This window comes from Eptatretus burgeri, chromosome 1, assembly GCF_056783735.1.
Source record: "Eptatretus burgeri isolate ZD-2024b chromosome 1, Ebu_testis_v1, whole genome shotgun sequence".
Lineage (NCBI taxonomy): Eukaryota > Metazoa > Chordata > Myxini > Myxiniformes > Myxinidae > Eptatretus > Eptatretus burgeri.
In genome coordinates this window covers 50,243,290-50,258,850 of record NC_140961.1, presented here as the reverse complement: position 1 = coordinate 50,258,850, position 15,561 = coordinate 50,243,290, and the positions used below count along the sequence as shown (strand labels likewise).

The 15,561-nt window shown below is 41.1% G+C and overlaps 1 protein-coding gene across 2 annotated transcripts in view; it reads right to left on the bottom strand.

Annotated features, from left to right (window-relative positions):
* Window positions 1–15,561, bottom strand: part of LRP2 (LDL receptor related protein 2) — a 350,948-nt gene that overhangs the window by 44,648 nt on the left and 290,739 nt on the right. For both annotated transcript variants that reach the window (XM_085883668.1, XM_085883669.1), the window contains 3 exons: window positions 11,649–11,792; window positions 10,381–10,546; window positions 10,039–10,167 (listed from right to left, as the gene is read on the bottom strand). In XM_085883668.1, the coding sequence (XP_085739794.1) occupies window positions 10,039–10,167; window positions 10,381–10,546; window positions 11,649–11,792 (439 nt within the window). The remainder of the gene's footprint in view (window positions 1–10,038; window positions 10,168–10,380; window positions 10,547–11,648; window positions 11,793–15,561) is intronic.

Sequence of the window (15,561 nt, the reverse complement as noted above, 5' to 3'; positions counted from 1 at the left end):
ATGTCAATTTATGAGTCTTCTTGAGTAGTTGATCCTCCTTAGGCTTCTTTTTCTGCGACTCCTGAGCTCGCTCCCAGCCACCTTTGCGTCCTGACATAACGATGGATTGAATGTGCAAATAGAACATCAGATGAACACATTTTAAAACCTTTTATTATAAAATACAAACAACATTAAACACTATACAATGTTTACCTCATCTCCGACCGCATGTCTAATGGAGACCGTGTCGAGTCTGAGGCGGGGCGGGGAGGACGCCCGCTCCCTTCCGATTGGCTAAGGAGGGACGCCGCGCCTACGCTAGACTCTGCCCACGCGCGCGCCTGCGGGCTGATGTGCGCACGAAGAATGCCGCGAGCGTCATGACGTCAGGATGGATGTGAAGATGGCGTTGTTGTTGTTGTTGTTGTTGTTGTTGTTGTTGTTGTTGTTGTTGTTGTTGTTGCGGAAGATGGGGTATTCTAATAACAAATCGAAGCGCATTTACACTTATTCACCCATTAGACCAGGGGGAGGAAGCTATCTATAAAACACGTACTTACCGAGATAACTGAGCTAAAGGAACCTGTATGTTGTATGCGATAGATTTCCAAATTCGTAACAATATTATGAGACCAATAAGAATTGTATGTAAAAAAAACAAAAAAAGAAGTTGCCAAAATTTTTGTGGCCCGAATTTTTGGCTGGCCCTCAGGCACATGCCTTGCCTACCTAATGGTTAATTCGGCTCTGATATATACATACATTTACATATATACTAGACGACCCGTGAACACGTTGGGTTCTTGTTGTGATAAAAAACATCATTTCAAAAAAAAAAAAAAAAGAAAAAAAGAAAAACAAGATAACTCCAGCGAACTATACCGCTAAGGTTGTTTGCATTGATCAAATAATCCCGAAGAGTACTTGACTGAATCGGGAATTGATTTTTTTAATAACCTTTCTTGTCACCCAATTCGAACGAAACTTGATACTGCACACCGCAGGGGAATGTTGAATAAGGTGGGCCGAAAATTTTTGCACTATCGTGTACCGTTTTGGTTGTATTTCAGGAACATACATACATACATGACACATACATACATACGTACATATATATACATACAAAGATATACATGTATACAGTATATACAGTAAAACCCCGCTTTCTGAACATCCCGCATATGAACGCATTTTTGGCCAGTCCCGAATTTTTAGATAGGAAATCCCGTACATAGTTCCCCCGATAATCTGAACACCCCGAAAATCTGAACACCCCGCATATGAACACGCTTTTTACCAGTTCCAAACCAGTTTTTACCCCGCACTGTGAACGCTACTCCAACCTTTGAAGGAATCAGTGCGAAACATGGCCATTGTTCAGCCGCGGCTGCATGGCAAACGTCATACAAACAAACGCCGTTGCTAATTACCACCCATCGCGCAGTTCGTTTTACTGGACGCAATGGCGTGGATAGAAAATGCAGCGGGGTGTGAAGAGATACAGTGACTTAATTAGAACCTGTTTCTAAATTAATCAATGGTAATCAACCAATAAGTGTCAAGAATTACAATTTCGTCCAATCAGAAGAGGCCTCCCCCTGAGGGAGGGCACAAGAAGGCCCTGCACACCTCCCTTTCCATCAATCTTCACTTGCTATCAAAGTTCACGCAGTACGATACACCAAAATGCCGAAAACGCGTCACCATCTGCCGTTGGAAGATAAAGTCCGTCTGGTAAAGGAAGCGGAATCCAAGTCGCAACGCAAACTCGCTGCTGATTTCGGAATTTCGCTGGGCGCAGTGAACCGTATTTTACGTCGTAAAGAGTCGATATTGAAGGAATTCGAAGACGGGGCCCTATCTTCGCGAAGTCGACGAAAAGAGACAGTTTCGTAGACATTGACAACCGCGTGCACACATGGTTCCATGCTGCTCGTTCAAAGAGGATCCCTGTCAGTGGACCTGTGGTAAAAGCGAAGGCCTTAGAAATCGCGACTGCCATTGGTGAGGTGGATTTCAAGGCATCCAACGGCTGGCTTGCCCGATTTCAAGCTCGAAACAAGATCTCGGAATGTGCAGTTAGCGGCGAGAGTGGTGGCGACGGCGAGAAACTTCCAGAAGAATCGACGACGTGATCCCCGAGGAATACGTTCGGTGCGACGATACGGTGCGTGTTCATGACTGCGAGGACGACGACTGGGAGAACGATTTAATGCGGAAAGACGATGACGAAGAGAATGTGGACAAAGAGAATGAGGACGAAGAGGAAGTGGAAGACATGCAGGTGACGGTACAAGATGGACTCAGTTGTGTGCAAAAGCTTAAAACTCTCTTTCTGAATCAAGGATGGGCAGAGTTGCTCGCTCCTTTGGAAAGAATCGAACCTTCAGTTCAAGTTCATGTCCTGGATAATGCCAAATCGAAACCACAGAGTTTTGTAACATCTTGGCTTAGAGACAAGTAATTGTATAAATTTCAAATTTTGATTTTCGTGCTGTCAATTTTGCGTTGCATTTTTGATCTTATCAATTTTCTATCTTTCCGTTGCAAATAATTTGAATAATTGTATTATTACTACTGAATGCCAATAATTGCGTGCTCATTTTGTCTGTGGAATGTGTATTTAGATGTGTATGTATTGATTAAACGACTTTTGTGATCTATCAAATACAGATGAGGTGTTCATGGTCGGTTGATACCCTAATCCCCGATAATGGAACACCCCGCATATGAACGCATTTTCGTCCAGTCCCATTAGTGTTCAGAATAGCGGGGTTTTACTATACATATATATATATATATATATATATATATATATATATATATATATATATATATATATATATACATATATATATATACATGGGTTGACTCGGCCTGTCATCCTTCCAAGGTCGGCGAAATGAGTACCAGTGCACTGGGCCGGTGTATACCCCGGTTAAAATGGGTGTACCATACCCCTGTGTCGTAAGAGGCGACCAGGGTTGCGTCAGGAAGGGCATCCGGCGTAAAACATGTGCCAAATCACTATGCGGATCATACGGATGATCCGCTGTGGCGACCCCGAACGGGAGCAGCCGAAAGAAGAAGAAGAAGATATATATATATATATATATATATATATATATATATATATATATATATATATATATATATATATATATATATATATATATATATATATATATATATATATATATATACATATATATATATATATATATATATATATATATATATATATATATATATATATATATATACACACACATATATACATATATATTTATATACATACATATATACATATAATATAAATAGCAAGAAAAAGAGCAACCAGTTTGCAGACCCTTGCCAGGACTTGTCTTGTGTGGTGTTTGTGTTGTTTTGTATGGTGTATTTTGCATTGTGCTTGGTGTGTTACGTAATTAATAATAGACATAACTCGAACTGCCACTGTGTAACTGCTGGTCGTGATGACTGGGTACCATGACACCCTGCTTTGATCGGACAGTTGACTCTGACCCATGCCGTTTATTATTATTCAATTGAATTCAGAATTTGATTAAAATAAATTCATTTCAAAATAAAATGGAAGACCAAATAGGTTCAGTCCTGCATTAGAATTATCAGAAGGAATCCAAACAAGCAAAGAGCAAAGATGGAGTCATCAGGACGAACCTGGATAGAAATTGGGTTTCAGCTGCTACTCCTCCACCCTCAAAACCATCCAAGTGCAGCCCAGTGAGCCTTATTTAAAAAAACAACAGCAAAAAAAACCCAGATCAAAAAAATTAAATAACCTTGGCTCCCAGACCATGTGTCCAATCAGGTTGAAAATTAAAACATGTATTTCCCATCACGACAATATCATAATTGTGAAGTTTCACGTCGATCGATGAAGTGTTTCAAGTGAAATAATTTTTTAAGATTTCGCTCAATCCAATATGGCTTCCAGACCATGTTGGATCGGTAAACATGTATATCATTGATAGATGATCATTGATTGATTGATTGATCATTGATTGATAGATGATAGATGTTGATAGATCATGTTGGTTGGTAATTCCTATGTTGTCATATGTGTGAAGGTTTTGTTCCTCATGGATAGGCTGTCACACATGTGAAGTTTCACCTCAATTTGTTCAACCATTTCAGAGAAGAAGATTTTTGAAGGTTTTCTTTAAAAAAAGAATAATATGGCTGCCAAACCACGTGACCAATGACGTTATCAAATGAATTTTTTCCCGTGGACCAATTTATCCCAAGATAACTCAAAATTTTGATACTGATCAAATGTAGCGTTCTATGTATGCAATTATGACGTCATAACAAAGGCATCTATGACATCATAAAAAAATCACACGTTCCCCACGAGGAGTGTTTGCCGTGTGCTGAGCTTAAATATTTTTCCATGGTGCAGTTTCAGAGATACAGAGGTCCAAAGTTTTTACTTTTTTCCAACATGGCTGCCACACCACTTGACTTATGACATCATAATTATCATTAAAGAATTCCACATGAGTAGTTGCTCCTATCGTGAAAATGTCATCTCAATCCAACAAGCGGTTGCAGAGAAAAACACTAAAGTTCTGTGCGAACAAACAAACAGACAGACAAATGGACCCAAATGCAATACCCTCTCCTCTGGTGAGGGTAACAAGAGTGAGAATTGTTTTGCAATGCATGTCTCCCACCGATGTGATATTTTCTAAGTCCAAAAATGACATAACTGAAAAATTGACAAAACACCCTGAAACTCGAACTTGTTCTGTAACTCAGATAGGCAGTCATACATGTAAAGTTTCACCTCAATCTGTTCAGCCATTTCAGAGAAGAAGATTTTTGAAGGTTTGTTTTTAAAAAGGTTGGTTTTTTTTTGGCATTCACTTCCGGTTCTGGTTTTGGGGCGACGGCAGCTTCTCTCAGGGGTCTCTGCCGACTTCCTCAAAGTTAAATGTCCGTTATATGTCACGCTTTAACTGTATATATTCTCACCTACATGTTTACTGTGTGTTCCGAGTTTGTTTTTGTTTCAAAAATCATGCTATTTTGTGAATTTTCGTCGATCTTGTCTTATCGGGTTCCTTGAGGCCTACCGTCTTTCCTGTCAAGATGTACGATTGTTTTGATTTGTATTCTCTCACTATTACCAACAATTCCTATTTTCCCCACTGTTCCCAACGCCCCCCCATCTATCCCTCCCAACAACACCCTCTGTTTATTGTCTTAATTAAAAAAAAAAATCAACCCTTTCTCCATCCATACCCATGAGTACCGATCCTTCTTCTTCTTCTTCTTCTTCTTCTTCTTCTTCTTCTTCTTCTTCTTCTTCTTCTTCTTCCTCCTCCTTCTGCCGGCACAGCATCTGTCTTCTATTTGAGCTGACTCACTCTCTCCATTACCTTCACAATTTCTTCCTACAACCCTCCATTCCCAAATCTTTCTTACATAATCTTCAAAAATCCTTCAAAATTTTTTTCCTTGTATCCTTTCTAAAGGCCCTGTCACACCTTGACGATTTAGCCAGCGTATGCCGATTTATGAAAAATTTGTCTAAAACGCTGGTACACGTCGAATAAGTTATGGGTACGTTTTGTATACGTTAAGAGCACACTGAAAAACACTGCTATACGTCGTAGTACGCTGGCTTTAAACCTTGTACTTTTGGGTTTTCCTCAAATTTTTTCATGCTTGAAATTTTACGACGTATGCCGGCGTATGACTCACACGTTCCACTACACTGGCCATAAGTTGTAGGCACGTTATGCGATCGTTGACACACGTCGAAACACGTTACTTGTAAGTTACTCATAAGTCGAAACACGTCGAGGTAATGTTTAGCGTACCCGAAACTTATTTCTAACCTATGAGTAACGTTTTGTAAGCACGCTACACGAACGTTGTTCACACTTTGCAACACGTTACTTGAAAGTACTACTACTACTACTACTACTACTACTGCCAACATCGACATCACTAAATTCTCTCAAACTACTACTACTGCTACTACGACCACTAATAACATCGACATCACTAAATTCTCTCGAACTACTACTACTACTACTAATAACATCGACATCACTAAATTCTCTCGAACTACTACTACTACTGCTACTGCTACTGCGACTGCTACTGACATTGACATCTACTCAACATGGAGTCTGGAACACTGACGGGTTCCTCTTGTGAAGCCCATTTGTATATACCAATTCCCCTAAACGCTGCCAATACGCCATTATACGGTAGCTGTAAGTTAGAAACACGTTCAGTAAGTTCTGTGGTCATCCGGAAGACGTCAATCAAATTAGTCTACATACGCCAATGTGTGTTTGAGATACGTAACACATAGGTTCAAAGCACGCTACACATAGGTTCAAAGCACGTTACTCGTAGGTTAAAAATTACGTTTCAGGTATGCTAAACATTACCTCGACGTGTTTCGACTTATGAGTAACTTGCAAGTAACGTGTGGCCGACGTGTGTAAATGATCGCGGAGCGTGCCAAGAACTTATGCCAGCATATGCGGAACTTGTAAGCCATACGTCGAGTACGTCGTAAAATTTTCAGCATGCTTGAAATTTCACGACGTACTAGACATACCACGTAATATGCCAGCGTACTTCATTGTTTTTCATCGTGGTCCTAACATATACACAACTTACCCATACCGTATTCGACGTGTCCCAGCGTTTTAGACACGTTTTTCATCGGTCGGTATACGCTGGCTCAATCGTCAAGGTGTGACTGCGATGTTGACACTTCCAATTTTCAGGTGGTTATGATTTAAATCGGCGTGCGGCAGGTTTTTAACTGAGAACGCCACGAGTTCATCGGCGATACGTGCAGCGCGCTATGACCAAGTTAAACCATCGTTGGGCATAGGTTGTGAACGCCGACAACAGGCTAAGCATTCGTTGGTATAAGTTATCTTTAACACAACGAAACGTTCTGTGCCCGTTACTAATACGTTATGCATACGCCCAACACGTTATGAATATGACCAAGACTTAAAAAATAAACATCAAAACTTCAGTGTACGCCAACGTTTTACGTGCATTTTTATACGTTGCAATTCCTGGTTAAAACGTCAAGGTGTGACAGGGCCCTAACAATACACCTCCTGTAACCGCGTGTCTCTCTATCCTCTTCCTGTTACTTTTCATTAATCCATCAGCTTCACTCCGCGTTTACCGTTCCAAATTCAACATCCACCTCCACGATTTTACTTTAACCTTTCCTTTTCTGAATCTTATGCAATCCTTATTAAAAAACAAATAAAACAAATAAATAAATAAATTCACTGTTAACTACACACTTCCCATAACCACGTGATCTGTTTCCACCCTGTGCGTTTACCGATCCAAATACACCATTCACCTCACAATTTTCTCTTCAACCTTTCCTTTACCTAATCTTATGCAATCTCTCTCAAAAGATAATAATAACACCAATAAAAATGGTCTCTTATAATGCTTCTTATTCCTCTTTCGCACATGTGGTTCTCATTACTGTATCATAATGCACCACTCTTTTTCTATTTCAACAGACTGCTCTCAATTCGACCTTTCCTTCATACCTTGTCTAAAAAGTCCAACTGTTACAATGTTTCCTCTCTCCATTCTTTTAATTCTCCTTTATTGCATCCCTAAAGAAATGTCTTTCATCACATTTCTGAACTAAAAATGAAAAAAAACCCCAGTTTGCAAAGCATGTTCACTTCCCATCAATCATCCATTTTTTCGAACTTCAGTGTCAACTCACCCATCTCACCCCTCCCATTAGCAACTCTCAAAGCAACCATCACACTCTTCTCCCTCCAAGCTTCCCTGTCACCTTTCTAAAAAACTCCCCCCTCACATTTCTCCCTCAACTCTCCCCACTCGCTCTACTCCCTCCATTCAGCCCCTCACTCACCCTTCTCAAAGATTCCCCCCCTCACATCCACAAAGCTACATCCTTCCCCTGCCCTCTCTACTCTGTCTCATCACTCTACCTTCTCAAATCCACAACTGCCTTCTGCCCCCTCTCTTATTACTCCCCACTGTATCCCCAACCCAGCACCACAGAACCTTTTCTCCTCCTCATCCGGCCCCTTCCCCAGCTCTTCTGCAACCCCCCACACTTTCAACAACTCTCCTTACCTCCCCCCCTCCTCCCTTGTGGAATCCTCCCACTCCACTCCCCTCTCCTGCACCCAAAGACTTTTCCCCTCCCTCTTCAATAACAGTGTGGACCTCAAATATCCAAATATCCACCTCACACATGACAGACCTTTCCATACAGATTTCCACTGACCAATCAGACAATCTGCTTCACAGAAACTTTCCTCCTTCAAGACATCTCTGACTGCCTAGTATCTCTCCCTGGTTACTTCCTCCTCCGGTACGACACGACAGACCTGAGCCTTGTCCTGGTGGAGGAGTTGCTCTCTTCATCAAAGACTCTATTCCTCCCTCTCCATGCACTGCCCTCACTCCCCACACTCCCAGGAATACCTCTGGCTACGGCTTCTCCTCCACTCCCACCTCGTGTTTATATGTGTACTGTACCGTACAGCAAACAGTGATGACGCCAATTACACCTCACTATCTGAAAACATCGACCAACTTCTATCCTCTCATCCAAACTCTCTCTTCCTCATATGTGGTGACGTCAAATGTCATCATGCCAGTTGGCTGGGTGTGGGTACCTCTCTCACCTGCCATGCCACTTCAGCAAAAAACTTCTGCGACTCATTGGGACTGACTGAATCGGTCAACTTCCCGACCCAGATCTCAACCAACGGTACTCCATCTCTTCTGGATCTGACATTGACAAATTTCCCTGAAAATACGTGTGGTTCTTCTTCTACTCCAATTGACTCATCTGACCATGTGCTTGTCAAAGTGGACATCTCTCTGGCTGTTATTACAGAACCACCTCAGCAATGTCGAGTCTGGCATTTCACTTCGGCTGACTGGCAGGGTCTCCAAGCAGCCATCAAACTTCTAGACTGGTCTCCCATCGCTACTCTCTCCAACATCAACTCATCCTGGGAATTCTTTCAAAGAAACTTGCTCTCCCTCATGCACAGATTTATCCCCTCTAGTCTTCAGATGTCCAACCCTTACTCCCGCCCTTGGTTAATTGAAGCTTGTGGTGAGGCAGTTGTCCTGAAACAACTTGCCTTTGCCTCATGGAAAGTAAACCCAACTGAAGGTAATCTCAGTTCCTTCAATAAAGCTCAGAACAAGTGTATATCTACTGTCAGGAGAGCCAGAAAACAACATATTTCGAATCACAAGTCTGAACTCTCAAACCTCTCTCCCTCCTCCAAATCCTGGTGGCATCTAATCAAATCTGTTTCTGGTGTATGTTCCCCCTCCACCCCCTCCCTTACCTCAAATGGCCGTACTGCTGATACCACAAGTGAAAAGGCTGAATGCCTAAACTCGGTGTTTGCATCCAAAACTCGTGTCCAAAACCCATCACTTTCTGGACCCACCTTACCCAGTCGCACCCAACTGTCCCTGAACTCTGTGTCCTTTTCTTCAGACAAAGTGGAGAGCTTGCTGTCAAACCTCGACTCAGATTCTACAACAGGTCCAGATGGCATTAGCCAACGCGTCCTAAATTTCCAGTTTCTCCTTCCTGCGAGTTTGCTTCTGTATCCATCTTGTCCACCCTGTGCATCCGCCCGTAGTCCTCATTCTTCCCCACATCCCTTATTTCCCCAAGTCTCCCTCTATTTTGTCTCTCAACCATGCTTGTTGGTGTGTCCCACCCTCTCTTTCTACTGTTATTTTTATGGCCACCCCATCAAATGTGTAGAAAATAGAAAATTAGAAATTGACAGGTTTCAGGAGGGGGATTGAGGCTGTATTGTCCAATTTGTATTATTTTGAGGAGGCCTCGAGAATTGCAAAATAAACATCATAAACAATATGGTTAGAACACAATAAGTTCAGTGTGGATAAATTGAAATGCTAGCACATTGTGTACACTTTAATATGAAAACTGATGTGGCTTTTCAAGTCCAAACAAAGACAGACAATTCTCGTAAAGAGACATACCCAGAGTTTGGATCCAAGGCAATGGCGGCCGGCTGGAAGAGATCCGAAATCACGAGTTGTTTGCGGTAACGGCCATCCAGCAGAGAAACTTCAATCCGTTTTACTACAGCATCTGTCCAGTAGATGTGTCTTAAGAAAGGATAAAATTAACCATAATTAGGCGATAAAGAAACCACTATGTGCAAGGAGCCTCATGATGCATCATCCTCATGATGCATCATAAAGAGATTTACTACATTAAAAGAGGTGTACCAAATCATGCCAGTTCAAATGCAGCATAATCACAAGTGTGCTGGTCTATATAACATTGGTCCTACAGTTAACTTAACGATCAGGCACCACCTTCCAATCCAGTCCACAGCGATGCCACCAGGATGCATGATGTACTGCAATCCAATGTCGACCCCATGGACCGGAACATCACTGACGCCACTGAAAGTGGGCAAATGAGCATACTTGATTGCGCCAAAGCTTGATCCTTGGCTCAGCACGGTGTAATACAGAACACCTGCCAAACACGGTACATTCAGGCCGTTATTGTGAATTTCACATTTAAATATCACAATGCAGTTCTCTTCGAAACTGAAACATTTAGATATTCCAAAGATGCAAACATTGAAAGAGAGCATAAACTTTGCTCAACACTCAGACGCTTAGGCACAAGATAATGAAACTTTGCAAGAACTTTGGGTATGTCACCAATGGATCCACCATTTTCCATCAAGATCAGATTGCATGAGTAGACATTAATTGTTCAGAATATTTGGTGCATAAGAATTATTTTTGCGAGTTAAAATACTACCATCTAAGGTCATTTGCTTCAAAATATCATTTTATATTTGCCGACATTTTGCATGGATGAATAAACAGAATGTTGACACTAACCACCTTGCATGACCTGCCAATGAGCTGGCGAGACTTTGCATCTTGTCACCCTCAAACATATACTACACCCCTCCCTTACTTTATCCATCTCCTGCTTGCCGTTCCTTTCTTCATTTGCTCCCATTTTCTCTATCTCATTATCTGCCCCTAAATAAGGCTTTCTGTTGTAGGTAAGGTGAAGGTTTTATGTTCATCGTGTATTTTGTGATAGAGCCTGTCGGGAATTGTCAGGGTTGGAAATGTGAACAATTTTGTGTTCATTCATTACACTTGTTGTGCTTATTATTCGTTGTAATTATATTAAAATATTTTGTGTCAATTAGAGCATGTGGAGATGCCTTCGTTTTCCACCATTGTGGTAGTTAGAACAAAGGAGCCAAAAACGTGGGAAAACCATGAGCAGTAATATCTCCATGCTCTGGCATTTGGGGAGCAGTCCCAAAGAGTTGAAGCGTAAGAATGCTGCCCCACCCCCTCCATGCAACAATATCTTATATTATTTGCCCCACCCATTAATTCCAAGTCCTCCTCCAATTAGTTCTGTTAGGTGACAAAGTATCCTGCAAAAAATATAAACCATATAATTCAACCCAACTTCACAATCATCACATCAACTCCAAAATTCATCATTGGTGAATAAATACAATTTAACTTGACTATAAACAAGCAATTTTACATCGATAATGATCAAAATCTAGAGTTGCAAGGTGTGTTCAAAGACATACTGAGGCTTGAGTTTTCTGGGTCCCAGTCAAAGTCCAAAGCTTGGATATTACGTTCATTTTCCAGGTAATTGGAGTACTTTTGTGACTCGAGACTAAAGGTTCGTATGCGCACTTTATCTGGCAGTAGCAGCAAGCCTGGATTTCCTGGGTCACATGAGGGCAGAATGCAGATATAGCATTCAATCCACAAAACACCGATTCATCTCTATTTCTCTCAATCACAGCTTCCTCTCATACTGGTTCTGTGACAACCTCTTACACAATATAGCATGGATTCGTACATACTTGTATGACAAGTCAACAAAAACCAATTCACATTGATTACTTCTCTCCTCATATAAATTATTCGAAAGATTCTTTTATTCTACAGGGTTTATGGTTCATAGAGGAGCTGCAACATAAATCGGGCACACAGATGCAGACAAATACATGAGACAACATCGGACTTCAAACAAACATGGCTGCTAAGATTAGGGGAAGTGACATCACTTCCCACAGCACTCTGGGTACCGATGTCACCATCTCTTTATGATGTCATTTTTGTTTCCATAGCAAGTGGAGCAATCAATGAGGAATTTAATCCTTCCCATAGATGCCAACCGATGTTTGTTTGTCCGTGCTGTATCCTCTAAATGCTGAATGCCAAGCGAGGAAGCAGCTCGGACCATTTTTAAAGTCATCGGTATGACTCGGGGGGGGGGGGGGAAGGGAGGAGGGAGGGGTGGTGGGTTTGAATGGAACCGCCGATCTCCGAGATTCACCCCGGGCTCTCTTACCATTATGCCACTAAGTCTGGTCAAGACTTTCAAACAGGAAAATGTTCCAGTTTGCATATTTTGTTCTTTTTCTTTTAAGCTGCCACAATTGGTTCACAACTCCATGGCTCGGTTGATGTTCACAAGAATCTCTTTCATGATTACCCTTCAATATTTGTGAATTTGCATTAGCTAACAATTGAGAAACATTTAATGCAAGATCTTTCTCATTTTAAAACAGACATTCATGGTCATACTCTCGTCAATATTGCCAAATAACTCATTATAAATGTCCTGAGACCAAGATTATAATCTGCTGGTGATTTCACCTTTCCAGACTTGATCCTAGAAACTACATATAAGTTAGCTTCCCTTCTATTTTCTTCTTTTTACACACCCTTTCTGTTCGTATAGCTTTACTCCCAATCTGACCTCAAAACAGCTGACTTGAATTATACCGTAATATTGCCTCTCTTTCCATTTTTGAAAGATACAGATGTAGTACTTCAGTTTCTGCTCCCGAGAACTGGCTGCTTGGATACATCTGCCATTAGTAAGACCACAAAATAGTTGGCAGCTGCGTCGCATGATTATTGTGCGGCAATTGGCAATTCAAGGGTGGGCAATTGTTAATGATGTTTGTTTCTTTAACTTCACTGCTAAACTCTGGAATTCTTTACCTTCTCATGTCTTTCCTAACAGTTATAACCTGCCCCTTTTCAAAAGGCAGGTTCTTCAGCTTCTCAAAAACTCTTAGATTATTTTTCCTTCTCTTCACTTCTCTATTTCTTCAGTTATTTTTTGTTTCATTTAAGGCCTGGCCTTGATGAAGATGATATTGTTTATGAATGGTCATTTGAGCCAAACGATGAGTGCAGCATGTAGCTTTAGTTTTGAAAATTATTGGATGGAGGATCAGAAAGACATGACGAAAGTCTGAGATACCTTTGTTAGGGCCCTGTCACACCTTGACGTTTTAGCCAGCGTATGGCAATGTATGAAAATGTATGTAAAACGCTGGTGTACACTGAACTATTGATGTTTTTTTTTCAGTTTTGGGTGTATTCATAACGAGTTGGACGTATGCATAACGTATTAGTAACGTACACAGAACGTTTCGATAACTTATAGATAACTTATACCAACGAATGCTTAGCGTGTTGTCGGCGTTCACAACCTATGCCCAACGATAGTCTAACTTATGCATAGCGCGCGGCAGCGTATCGCCGACGATCACGTGGCGTAGCCTATTAATAGGCTGCCGCTCAACAATTTAAATCATAACTGCACTAGAAATTGAAGTGTCGACATCACCGTCATGCCGAAGAAAAAAAAACAAATCAACAACAAAAAAAAAACCATGGAGACTGGAAGACTGACGGGTTCCTCCTGGGAAGCCCATTTTTATATACCAATTCCCCTAAACGCTGCCAATACGCCATGATACGGTAGCTGTAAGTTAGAAACACGTTCAGTAAGTTCTGTGGTCGTCCGGAAGACGTCAAATACGTCTACATACATCAATATGCGTTGGAGATACGTTACACATAGGTTCAAAGCACGTTACTCATAAGTTAGAAATAAATTTCGGGTACGCTAAACATTACCTCGACGTGTTTCGACTTATGAGTAACTTACAAGTAACGTGTGTCAACGATCGCATAACGTGCCTACAACTTATGGCCAGCGTATGCGGAACGTGAGTCAGATGCTGGCATACGTCGGAAAATTTTGGGCATGCTTAATATTTGTTGATGAGCTCGGCGTACTACGACGTATGCCAGCGTGCTTCAGCATGCTCTTAACATATGCAAAACTTACCCATGATGTATTCGACGTGTGCCAGCGTTTTAGACAAATTTTTCATACGTCAGCATACGCTGGCTAAATCGTCAAGGTGTGACAGGGCCTTTTGAACAGAATGAATGTTCTGTCTTTTCAACAACATGGACACCACACTGGTCAAGACTATCTCCATCATTCATGGCCGACATAATGCCAAATATCCGATGTTGATGCCAATTGTGATTGTGATGGTCTTACCGTTGATCAAGCTTGCATTTATATTATGAACCCTGGTGATTAATTGAAGTGACAGTTTAAAAGAAAATAGCTTCATCACTCCATAATATTTAAAATAGAAGCAATCCACCTCAATATCAATCATCACAAAACAATGAGAACTAACTACCACATGACTAACTAAAACCAATGATTGTGGTCATTGATTTTTCATAAATTCTCCAAGGCCAAATTATAACCACAGCCATTCCACTAATAGACAGGTCCAGATGTCAATATTTGTGCTTCAAAAAAAGTGTTGTCGGCATTTCGTGCTAAAAGTCGGCAAACAAGTTTTTTTAGGGTAATTTGAGGGTGTTGGATTCAAAAAAATTGTTTGCCAGATTGAATTTTAGGGTTTTGACCCTCAAATTCCAAAAAAACAAAATGGCCACAATTTTTACCATATTTTGCACTATAGCTTAGCTTATATGTATCAGAGGAGGTTAAAAATTGTGACAATACCTATGTTTGTCTGGACCTGTCTATAATCGGATACAAGAGATATGGTTCTGAGGTTTACACTCCAAAGAATGGCTTTGCATGACTGCAGTTAACTCCATCTTGTACCACACTGGAGAAAAGCCAGCTCGGGCATGTTTTGATTCTGCCTCTAATCAAAAGTTTATAATGCACGATAATGCATCGCTATTATGATATACTTTCAGGTATCCATGGAAACTGCACATAATGTAAAATGTGACCAAAAATATTATGAAAGAAGCAGCTAAATACCGCATAATGAGAATTTAATATTGTCTAGGTTAGTGCTCTCCAAATATTTTGTTTGTTTAAGTCAACCGCCCCTCCAAACCCTCAACTCTCACCCAACTTGAAGTCCTCAACCCCTCCCCCCAATTCTCAACCCCCTCAAAAGCCAAGTCCTCAATCACCCCCCCCCGTCTTAACATCCCATCCTGACTACATGACCTCTTTGTGCCCTCTGATCCTCAACTTTCTGTCCTCCCCCTCCCCCTTTCTTCTTATTCCTGGAAGCAAGAGGGCATTCTTACATAATTACATATTATTTCTTCATTACCTCATTAAAATGGTGGAATAGTTAACTCTCTTTCCCCTCCCCTATCCACCATATTATG